Source organism: Apteryx mantelli, chromosome 3 (assembly GCF_036417845.1).
Source record: "Apteryx mantelli isolate bAptMan1 chromosome 3, bAptMan1.hap1, whole genome shotgun sequence".
Taxonomy (NCBI): domain Eukaryota; kingdom Metazoa; phylum Chordata; class Aves; order Apterygiformes; family Apterygidae; genus Apteryx; species Apteryx mantelli.
In genome coordinates, this window is record NC_089980.1 from 101,067,431 (window position 1) to 101,079,543 (window position 12,113).

General features: G+C 37.6%; 1 protein-coding gene across 8 annotated transcripts in view; it reads left to right on the forward strand.

Moving 5' to 3' along the window:
* The window catches only part of IBTK (inhibitor of Bruton tyrosine kinase), a 68,937-nt gene that overhangs the window by 32,882 nt on the left and 23,942 nt on the right, over positions 1-12,113 (forward strand). For 4 of the 8 annotated variants that reach the window (XR_010883802.1, XR_010883803.1, XM_067294059.1 and 1 more), the window contains 7 exons: positions 893-953; positions 1,686-1,813; positions 3,533-3,645; positions 4,261-4,409; positions 5,179-5,342; positions 8,264-8,356; positions 9,659-9,817. Coding sequence is in view for 6 of the 8 variants with exons in the window: in XM_067294059.1 (XP_067150160.1) it covers positions 893-953; positions 1,686-1,813; positions 3,533-3,645; positions 4,261-4,409; positions 5,179-5,342; positions 8,264-8,356; positions 9,659-9,817 (867 nt within the window). In the remaining 2 variants the exon portion in view is untranslated. The remainder of the gene's footprint in view (positions 1-892; positions 954-1,685; positions 1,814-3,532; positions 3,646-4,260; positions 4,410-5,178; positions 5,343-8,263; positions 8,357-9,658; positions 9,818-12,113) is intronic. The other 4 variants (XM_067294061.1, XM_013948969.2, XM_067294062.1 and 1 more) reach the window with 4 other exon arrangements.

The following is a 12,113-nucleotide window of genomic DNA, read 5'->3' on the forward strand; positions in this document are numbered from 1 at the left end:
CAGCTGGCTTCTAGGAAACTGAAGGTCTCCTGTGTTCTTCCTTTTCTTGATACTTTCAGATAGGGCCTCAATTTGCTGCCAGAGTATATATCATCATCTTGGGGCAAGCCTCGATCTTCTTTTCTAGCAAAGACTTCAAAAAAAATTAAATCAGCTCTCAGTGTTCCACTCTGTTTATCGTAGCCTTTTTGTCATACTTCCTTTTACATATAGAAGTTCTTAGAGATCTTTTAGTTTACTAAACAGTTAAGAATGCTGGCACTTCTATTCTATGTCACAGCACTACTCTGCATTTATCACAAATACTGGAATTTGTGCATATTTGTTCATCATGTTTTGTTCTACTTTTAATCTGATAGGCTTGAGACAGATAAAACTTAGTTATGGCAGCTTTATGCAAAGAGAGCCTTTCACACAGGCCAGGCAGAATTTTGTTGAGTAAAGCTTGGTTGTTGTAGTATTTTTTTTTTTTTTGTCATAAATGTTAAAGAATGTTGTGGCTGAGTAACAGAAGAAATTTCAGAAACTTGGAGAATTAGAGTGCACAGCAGGAGGACTTGAAAGTGTGCAAAAATAAGTCAAGTAATAACCAGCTCCTGATAATTTAACTATATATAACTGTATTGACTATGGCTTTGAGTAGAGGTAGGCTGGCTGGAAAGGCTATGGGTTTAATTCTGTCTTAGGACAAGGGCATTAACTAGTTTGTATCTTGATTTCATTTTCTTCCCTTTGAATCTGTGACCACCCTGAATGGGTAAGGATTCCTGTAGGTAGGGTTCATTTGGAATGTTTGTTGAGATTCCTTCATTAATTTGGGGGGGGGGGGGGCTTTTGTTTGTTTTTGTTTGTTTGTTTTAAGCATGGTAAACTATTTGTATTACTTTTTTAGGACTCTGGATGTCTTAAGTGATGAAGTTGTAAAGGACCTTTCTGTTTATTACAGGAAAATGGTAAGTTGTACATTATGAGTGTAAGCTGACTGGGTTTAAAATGAGAACAGAAGAGTAATGCATGTATACATGCGGTGTCTGTTGATGATAGACTGAATGTGGGACATTCAAATTAAGGTTCCCTGCTGCTGCTATTTTCATGGAATTCATATTTCCTTATGCACTAGCCACTGCCACAATAGCATTGTGTCCTTTAAATACATTAATTTACACATAATTGTATTAATGTTCTCTAACTGACCATTGCTGGGTAAAAAACATAAACAAAACCTGTTGAAAAGGGCATCTGTTACCTAGCAGAAAGGAGAAGAAAGCAAATGAGACTTTCTCCTGTGAAAATGCAGTGTGGTCAAATAAGTCTTAAAAGCATTAAGAAAAATGGTTTGAAAGTTGAAATTTCGTGCGTAAGGGGAAAACCAAGGTACATTATAATCCAGTGTTCTTTAACTGTACAGTAGTAAAAGATTACTGTTTGCATAACCCTGAAGCATTGTTTTGTCAGCAGTCGTGGGCAGCTGAAATTTGTGTGTATTCTGAGTCTGTCATTTAAATAAGTTTTGCTTTTGTTCTACGTAAAGATGTAACTTAAGTTTTTTAAACTATTTATTTATTTATTTATTACTTGATTTGTAGAAAATGTTATAAATGACTGTCATTTTTGGTCATTCTACAAGAGATCATATATTTGCTAACATACAAGTTAAGAGAAATAAAGTAATTTTAAAATTACAGATTCCAGCTATGGTCAGGAGAGTAATTACTCCATATCCAGATGGACCTGACATAAGTTCTTTGGACCCTGAAGATGGAGAAAACTTTGTCTTTTTAAAGGAAGAAATGAATACAGAACAAAATTCTCAGTAAGTTTTATCTTTTAATTCCTTGTTAGACTACCTGTTTTTTCATCTTTAACCAGGTGATCTCTATATGGTATTTATACACTTTGGATGACATTCGACTCCCTTGGGTTCAAAATTGAAATATGAAGAAATAGAAGGAATGGAGGTTTTGGACTGTTCTGTCCCCTTAAATATTGCAAAATGTTGCAGAACTGCAATGGGACACTTTCAATTTATAAGAAAGATGTGAGCAAAGGTGGCAAAATGAATATTCACAGTAATGTTTGAGCCTTGTGCATGTGAGAGCACCTGCATATGTAGAGATCAACTGCAGAGTTCATTAAAGTTAACTGAATTGGGAAAGGCCAAGAGAAAAGAAAATGGAGAGTTTAATGTACTGTAAATCTGTTTGGAAAATGGTGATGATCTACACTTCTAAATCTAACAGAATTATCCTGTGAAATAGCAAGTTTTGAAGCAGGAATTCTCAATCTGTCAGTTTAAAGTGGATACTGACTGGCTGGAGAATAACAAAACAAACTACCTGTATTTAAGAACTGTTAGGAAATGCGATCAAACCAACTGTAGATTGGGTAATTTGGCCTTGGTTGGTTTATAGACTTCCGTTATTGTGCCTCTCAAAACTTTTTCTATAGACATGGAGGTGACAGTATCTGCAAAGTCTTGGCAGGCTAACCTGATATGCTTCTTTTCTCTAACAGTTCTGTAACAAACAAATAATAAATACGCTAATTTTTTTGTACTTTTTTTTTTTTTAACTGGAGAACTTGACTGTGATATTATCACAACTATGAAAAATGAATTTGATAGGATGACTTGGCAGAGTGTTCCTTACAGAGATAGCAAAATATAATGTCACTGTACAGATGAATCCTCTGGAATACTGTATACTGTTCTGACCACTTGTATTAGGAAAAGTTTATGCTAACTGAAGTGGTTCAGAGAAGGGCTAGTAGATCAAGGGAACTGAGAGGCTATTTTTTATTAGACTTGAAGCCTTTCGGCCTTTTTAACAGCTACATGAGGATCTTATGGCTACTTACTCCCCTAGCTACAGGGTAGGTTATAAGGATTTAAAAAAACAGTTTAAGGTACAGTATTGGTACAGGAATTGACATTTGTGGAGTACCTATATACAAACTTATTGAGCAGAAGCTTTTTGAAGTAGAGATGCTGTAGTAGTTGTAATTCTCTGTTGTAAAGCTCTTCTGAAGCTCTAGTGGTTTTGCCAAAATTAAAGACACCTTTTATTTGATTTCACTATTCCTAATATGTATAGAAAAAAGTGACGTTTTGGTAACATGATCACGTACCTGCTCTGTTGTGGTAGTAGCGTCAATATTTGTGTTGGGGAACAACAACTATTTTGATTTCTGTCAGTTGCTCCAACATGTAGCTGGTTTAATCTGACCTAGGTGGCAGTGCCAGCCTGCACAGTTACTGTATCATCCACTGTCTCAGCAGAAGTGTTTGTGCGGTGGACCAGATCTAGATGGAAAAGAATTTTTCTCTTCCTCCTAGATTATTTTTCAGAATGTTTACTATAGAGTTGTGCCAATGTGTAAGCAGTGGTAGTACCAGAGCAGAAGCAAGCAGCTAGTGGGAGCAGCTATTACTGTTTAAAGTCTAACTGCAGCTGCTGCCTGAAAAACTTGAGGTTGATGCTAATAGTTCTGAGACTTTATTTCCTGAATGCTTTAATCTGTATTTTTTTAATAGGGAAGCCCTTTTCAAAAGAGCAAAAAACAAGGCAAAAAAGAAGCCACGAAAACGATCTGACAGCTCTGGAGGGTATAATCTATCAGATATCATTCAGAGTCCAGCCTCTACAGGTCAGTGGGAAAGAGGTTCCATTCAGGTATAAAAATAGAACATCAGGTTTAATATATAAAACAATGTGATTTTTATAACTTAATAAGCAGATCTTACAAAGGTGTTTTTCTTTCTGGTGAACACCCACAACTGAATTTGGGTAGTGAATTTTATCAAGTTCGGTTTTGTTTGAAAGGAAGATTGTCATCTTAAGATTGTGCCCAAAGTTCATATTCTGTAAAAACATGTTTTGTATCAAACAAAGTTAATGGATGCTTTTCCCTTGTGTCTTTAAGTGGAACATTTCTATTAGCATGTTTTTTTTTTCCTAGAATATAAGAAATAATTAAATTAGTCGCTTTTTATTCAAAATACAGTAGAAGCATTTATTTTCAACAGAATAGTTCCTGTGTTTTTTCCTAAGCCTGTATTTTGTGAAGCAGAGAGAGGAAGCTAGGAGTAATCTTAGTCTGCAAAAATATTTATAGCCTTATAAGTTGCTTACAACTGTTACAATCTAGTATACTAGACTAGTTAAATCTTTGGTTATTCTATATTCAGAATATTATTTTTATAGCATTGCTTAGTCCTGCTTTCATGATATAATTGTCATACTCTGTATTCTTATTTCTTAGGCTCAGTAAAACTGGATAAAACTAACTCTGTGGAATCACTTCCAGAACTCCTAACGTCTGACTCTGAAGGTAGCTATGCAGGATTGAGTAGCCCAAGAGACTTGCAGTCCCCTGACTTCACAAAAGGATTTCATCCAGAGAGGACTGAGGTTGGCTTTCTTTGTTCCTAGCAATTCACCTTCTTCCTTCTTCACTAGTTGTTGTGTGTATTTACCTAATCCATAAAAAGCAAGATTTGCATTTGGGAGTGTTTTTTGAGAAGCAGTTGCCCTTAAAAGGGACTAGGGAACTTTTTTTAAGTACTTATTGTTTGTCTGATAAAATAATTAAAAGTAAGTATTTCCTATTAAGTCATCTGAGGGTGGTTTATTCATGTGGTATCATAATAATTTTTATATGCTGTACTGTTTATAAAATCTCAACCCAAAATATCAGTCATGTAAAGTCTTTACCGATTTCTTCATTTAAAATATAAAGCAAATCTGAACTTCAAACAAAAAACAAAAAAACTCCAGAAGAACCCTAATGTTCTCGGTCTATTGTAGTTGGACAGAAGTACTGTCTAGGATAACTGAGGCATAACTGACAAAGAGCAATAAGCTTGCAAGTATGGAGAATTCTGTGTGCATAATTGTTCCAGCTTTGGAAATGCATGTCTTGGAGTCAGTTTTCAATTACCAGGAAGCATATTTGCACTTAGGTGATTCAGGCTGAAGCATGAAGCAAAAAAAAAAAAGGAATAAATAATGCAGACTAAGCATTAGGGGGTTAACCAAGATTTGCCTATTTTTGATGTCTTCTTTAAAATGTTTCACGTATACATGTCATTGAAGTTGCTTGTAACATTATCCTTTTTTTCTAAGTGAAAAAAAGTAAGAATATTTGCGCAACATGTTTCTGTCTTTTTTTTTTTTTTAGATGAAGGACAAACCATGTAGTCAGGGTATTAAAACCTCTAAACCTATCAAAGAGGTGAAGTCATGCGAGAGATCATCAGTGTTGACACAGTCTGTTCCACAGTCCATTCCCAGTACCAAAACCAACTCTGCAAGCTCTCCCAATTGGGTTGCTACTAGTTTCAGGTGGAGTAATAATTGTGGTACTTACCTAACTTGCAATCAGTGTTCTTTATTTGGTAGCGAGTGCTAGTAATTGTCTGTTCGGGACAAAAAGTTAACTGCTCTTCAAACCGATTGTACATCAGGTACTACGAACTTCACGTGTAAACTAAAAATTTCAGCAGACTAACAGCAGTCTAAGAAAACTGATAGATATCCTTAAACTTTTTGTTTGGAAAAGGAATTGATACATACATTTAAAAAAGGTCTAGAAGTTTTTGGTTGTTTTTTGTTTTCTTTTGGTTTTTAGAAGCCTGCTTGGTTAACCCTATGTAAAATGTTTGGCAGCTTTCTATAAAATGAGACCAAAATACTGTGTTTTACAGCACAGTCTTGCTGGAGCCCTTAGAAGTGCCATTGTACTTTGACATTTTAAAGCTATGTCTTTGACTTAAATGGTCTCTGAAAAATCAACACCTCAGTTTTAACTGATACAGTAATAAATGGATTATTGATTCTTATTTTTAGCAGTATCTGCATACATAAGATTAACATACTGTATTAGACTGAAGGTCTGTCTTGCCTGGTGTTCTGTCTCTGACAGTTGCCTATAAAGGATCCAGAGAGGAGAGTTTAAGGATTAGGGAATTGTATAGCAATAATTTACCAGAGTTTTCCCAGTCTCTATTGGTTTGTGGCTAGTGGGCTTTGTGAATACAGGTTATACAGTTGTAAAAATTAAAAGTCTTAACTCTGAACTATTTCATTTGGCAAGCAGGGTCTATTCAGGCTATGTGTGTTGTCTCTTTGCACAGTTGTGCAAACATAGGAGCGTGTGTGGAGATGGTAATGCGTCCCCCCAACCAACTCTTTAGTCTTCATAGTGGTTGGAAGAAGCACTACCTTCCTCTGCTATCATACAGTTCTTTCAGAACATTTTTAGAGGATTACATGGAAAGGGAACAAATAAAACTGTAGAGCTTTGGTACAGTGCTTCTGTGCTTTTACAGGTTCCCCCTGTACTCTTTCTTCATTTTCTCTAGTACTTCTACCATGATGTCAAGGAAAAGCTGGCAGCAGTGTTGTGTAGAGTATTTTGACAGTGAGGTGGATTGAGAACTGGCTGAATGGCAGAGCTCCGAGGGTTGTGATCAGCAGCACAGAGTCTAGTTGGAGGCCTGTAGCTAGCGGTGTCCCCCAGGGGTCAGTACTGGGTCCAGTCTTGTTCAACTTCTTCATCAATGACCTGGATGAAGGGACAGAGTGCCCCCTCAGCAAGTTTGCTGATGATACAAAACTGGGAGGAGTGGCCAATACACCAGAGGGCTGTGCTGCCATTCAGAGGGACCTGGACAGGCTGGAGAGGTGGGCGGAGAGGAACCTCCTGAAGTTCAACAAAGGCAAGTGCAGGGTCCTGCACCTGGGGAGGAATAACCCCATGCACCAGTACAGGCTGGGGGTTGACCTGCTGGAAAGCAGCTCTGCGGAGAAGGACCTGGGAGTGCTGGTGGACACCAAGTTAAGCATGAGGCAGCAATGTGCCCTTGTGGCCAAGAAGGCCAATGGTGTCCTGGGGTGCATCAGGAAGAGTGTTGCCAGCAGGTGGAGGGAGGTGATTCTCCCCCTCTGCTCAGCCCTGCTGAGGCCCCATCTGGAGTGCTGTGTCCAGTTCTGGGCTCCCCAGTACAAGAGGGATGTGGCACTACTGGAGCAAGTCCAGTGAAGGGCTACAAAGATGATGAGGGGACTGGAGCATCTCTCTTATGAGGAAAGACTGAGAGAGCTGGGCCTGTTTAGCCTGGAGAAGAGAAGGCTGAGAGGAGATCTTATCAACGTGTGCAAGTATCTTAAGGGAGGGTGTCGAGAGGATGGGGCCAGACTCTTCTCAGTGGTGCCGAGCGACAGGACGCGAGGCAACGGGCACAAACTGAAACACAGACACTTCCATCTGAACATGAGGAAATATTTTTTTCACTGTGAGGGTGACAGAGCACTGGACCAGGTTGCCCCGAGAGGTTGTGGAGTCTCCTTGTCTGGAGATATTCAAAAGCTGTCTGGACGCGATCCTGTGCAACGTGTTCTAGGTGACCCTGCTTGAGCAGGGGGGTTGGACTAGATGATCTCCAGAGGTCCCTTCCAGCCTCAGAGATTCTGTGATTCTGTGATTTTAAAGATTAATACTCCAGTGTATTTGGCTGAGATACTGTTGAGGAGCAGTGATAACTGAGTTTGGTGTGACCTCCCACTGGTTTATTTACTAGTTAACCCGTAACAACTGCTTTTATGGAGGGAGAGACAGACAAACGAACAGACACAGTGCTGCTTATGGCTGGTTTCAAAGTCTGTTTGCATTTGAGTCTAGTTGTAACACAGCTTAATTTACAGATGTCTTCAAAAGTTAGAAATACTTGGATTTAATTCATTTGCATTTCTGTGAAAGTTTAAAACTAGGTCACTTACAAATAAGAAACTGTTTCTCAAACTGTGAGAATATTACTAGTTGCAAAATTACTAATTTTGCAAAGGGTGTTCTTGCCATGTGAAATAATGTTAATTCAGTTCTTCAAAGAAAGATCTAATTCAGCCTCTGTGAAACAGCTGTGACCAATGCCTCTAATACTTAGCATGAACAGCTGACTACTAAATAAGTATCCTGGATTTGTGTATCTAACTCTTTTAAAGTAATCACAGGTCACATTTTTTCATTTCATAATGTAATGAGTCTTGAAAGTATTTTTGTAGTGTGTTCTTAAATATGTATATATTTATAAAAGTTTTGTCAGAAACATTCTATTTGAGGTTTGCCATAGTTGAGGAAACAAACATAAATTATACATCTGGTTACCAATCTTATGTATGATTTGGAGGACTTCAGTGAAGGTTGGAGCTGTGGAATGTAAGTAAAAATGAGTGCCTTGTAAGGTAACTTTTTATTTTTCATTTAGCCCTGCCAGCCCTCCTGCTATGGATTTAAGAACCATCATGGAAATTGAAGAAAATATGCAGAAATGTGGAACCATGCCAAAGACAAATTCAGGGTTGGTAAAAACCAACATCTATAAAAGAAAAATGTGATAGACCAGGCTATTGTGAATTTTCTTAGTGGTTCAGACAATTCAGAGTTTAAAACAAGCAGGAGAGAAGTTGTTCTTTTTGTTTTGGAACAGCTTTGTTTACTTCATTATAATGTTTTTCTGTGAGCATTCAAAATTTATCCCTTTTTTACTGTCACCCTGCTTTGCCAACTGCATGTCTTCATCAGTAGAAATATGAAAGAACCAACTACTAAACTGGTATGTTAAATCGGTGGTCTGCTCTGTTGAGCTTTCATGTTTTCAACCAAGAAGATTTAACTCTTGTCCAAGGCACTTAGGAAACTGCTTGCGGACCAGTACTGTACCTGATTCTGAAGTGTTTCTCTTGCTAACATCCTCTGACCTCCCCTACCACCCAGATGTTGACTTCTTTGATAATTCTTCCTCAGTTAGAAGAAAGGGTGCTTCTTGCTCTGAGAAGCACCTCAAATACAGTGCGAGAAGTGTGTGCTTTCAGGAGACAGTGGATTAAACCAAGTGTCTCTTAAATGGAGAAGCATGGAAGAGAACTGGAGAGGTGACTTGTGTGACGTTTATAATGTAACACTGCTAGAAAAGAGAGCTAGGAAATAATCCTGGAGCCCTCCAATAAGCTAACCCTTTGAGTTCAAATACTGTGTTTCACAAGAGACACATGACGTATGTTTAGTGTCAGTTTTAAGTGCTTTATAGTAAACTGAAGGAAATTGTGGGATTTTTTTTTTTTTTTTAATGGTAAGTAGAGAGTTACTGTTTGGATAGGTTCAGAAGCTGTGAACCAAACTGCTGAGATTGGAGAATCCAAATAAATTAGAAATCAAATTACTACATATATTAAAAAAAGGCTATATTCTATTGTCTGTATTTCCTATGCACAAATATTTTTCGTTTAAGGGAGCTAGCTTTCTGACGGTCTCTAAGAACTCTCAAAATCAGAAAATAATCTTTACCTGGTGGTACTCCATCTCTATTGGAGACTTGATTCCTACTCTGCATGTTTTCATTCACAGGAATCTGTGTGATGAATAGTTATGTGGTGCTGTTCTTTCTACCCCTCTCGTTATTCATTAATCCTCCTTTTATTCCCCCGCCCCACCAAAAAAAACCCCCAAACCTTACACAGGTTACCCTTTTGGTACTCTGGACAAAAAGTAGCTTTATCTAGGGAAGAAATACTTCTCAGTCTAATTTTCAAAATTAGAGGAGAGTAGTTTTAAAGGACACTGGTCATCTTACATCTTCTGTCTTTGCAATACCAATTCACAGCAGAATGGCTTCTCATGGAATCAGGCTTTCTCAGAAGCAAAGGAAAATGATTGCGCTGGCAGCAAAAGATAATGGATCAGTAACTAGCAGTGTGGAGACTGCTCCAATAATGACCACACCACCTACACCTACAAAAGTTGCAAAACTAGGGAATGCATGGTATGTTGTGATTCAAATATCACTTTTGTTGTTTTGGAGGGTTTTCACATTGAGTAGTTTCTCAGAAGCTGTTTCTTAAATAAAAATAACCTAGATTATGTTCATTACAAAAGACTAGTGTTGAGCTATTTGTATCTCCATTTGGTAGTAAACTAGATATTCAAAGGGGGAAGGAAATGTAGTGGTTGTAGTTTAACACTACTTTAAAATTTTGCTATAGTGAGTCAGAAGATCATCCTGTCTGGCCCTTGACTGTGTGTGATATGGTATTTGTGGACAGTATCAAAGTGAAGTATAGAAAAAGGAAGATGGTAGAACATAATCTGTTCCTGACAAAGTTTCAGAACTTTTTAAAAAACGTTATGAATGCTGTTTCTCTCTGTTGTAAGAACAGCGGGGGGAGAAGGGACAAAATGACTTTGGAGCAGAGCAAGTATGGACATAGACAACAACAAAGTTTGAACACAAAGGGGGTACTAGCTGGAGGGAGTGATGGGTGCTAATAGTAAGAATTCTTATGGTGAGTATGTGTGTGATGTGTTTAAAATGACTTTTAATGCTGATTATGCCCAATTTAAATGTCAAAGTTAATATCACTGTATCTGTTAGAATAATGGATTTATGATGTGCTCAAAGAACTAGCTTTACAACAGTGAATGTAATGAGGTGCTGTCCTGATTTATGCTTTGTTTCACAAATACAGTTGGTGTTGCATGAAAGCATAGAGGAGTAAGACAAATTGCCACAAGTGAAGCTTTGTGAATTTAGTGTGTTTTAATTACTGCACAATAAATACCTTAAGCTTGAGCTTAACTTGAGGTAAACACAGAGCAGTTCATTGCCTTTCCCCATTCAAGAAGGTCTAGCATTTTGTCGCAGTTTGTTTGTGTATTGGTACTCTAGCAGAATCTTAGAGTCATTTTGCTCTCTCTAGAGCTTACCTGTTTGTGCCTCAAAAAAACAAAGCTTGCTACTTATCTGCTACAATAGCCCCATTTTAAAATGAAATCTTTTCTAGATAGCTTAGTTGCTTTAAATGCTAATGTAGGAGTTTTCCTTATGTTTTGGATAGATTTCAAAATAAAATAGCAGTCTGTATTTTCAAAGGATAGGTATATATTTTAAAATGCATCTTCCAAGATTTGAGCTATCTTCCTCTTGTTTCTTTTGTCCCTCTTTCCTTTGTTCCTCTATATGTGTTGGTTGTTCCTTTCTGAAGGAAGCATAGTAAGCATCTTCTGGAGTTTTTGCCTTTCTGCTGTGCTCCTGTAAATTTAGATAAGACATACAGCCTGGTAGAGATTTAATGAGTGTATGGAGAGGAGAGGAAGGGGGGGGGGGACTAAACAGCTAGCTAAAAAAGACAGACTGCTTCCTGGCAGTAGTTGCTTCACGAGACACATTTGGCATCAAAGATTTAGGGTAACACCTAGAACCACCTGCTTCATTTTACATTTCTGTTGTCATCTCATCTTTCGTTGTTGGTTGGATACCAATAGGATCAGCATCTTGAGTTTGGAGCGCTCTTAGATTTAGAAGAGATTTCACATAGGTCTGCTGGTATGCTACTATCTTATTCAGGTTTAAGACCTTAGTAATAACAGTTACATCGCAGAACATAAACAATGGTAAAATAGAGCTGGTGTTCAAAATATTTATCAGTAATTTACAGGAGAGTGTGAGTGTTGTAATCATATCAAACCTATGCATTATAAACCAGGTAATAATTGATTCTAAAGTATTAATTTTCAAAATATGGTATTTTACTTTAAGTTACAACACCAGAACAAACTTCTAGTGACGCCGTACCGTACATTCAGCCTTATGGTTAAAGGACTTTACTGTTTTATAGGGCATCTCAAAGATCCTGCAAGTCTGCTCTGGAATGATAAATATTGCAATGGATGAATGTGTGGCGAATTCAAGGTAGTGTGGCATGAAGTGGCCTTTGAGTAATGATAAAAGCAGTGATGGCAAGGACTCCTCCAAGGATCAGTGAGAACAGGGTCAAGAAATCTGCTCTCTAGACTTTAGTATATCATGGGTTGATTATAACTAAAAGAGTTGGTTATATGTTTCCAGTGACCAAATTACAAGCTATAGACCTATGCTACTACAGCAGTTATTTACAAAAATTAACTGCGTAAGATGACCTAATTTTAAAAATACATCCAATGCATTTCAAATGAATCTAAGAAAAGGCTGAATTCTTTTTTGGTCTATACAAGCAGGACTTAATACCATTTTCTCAATTTGCTTTCATCTGTGTACACTTAGTACCAAAATTTAGGATCTT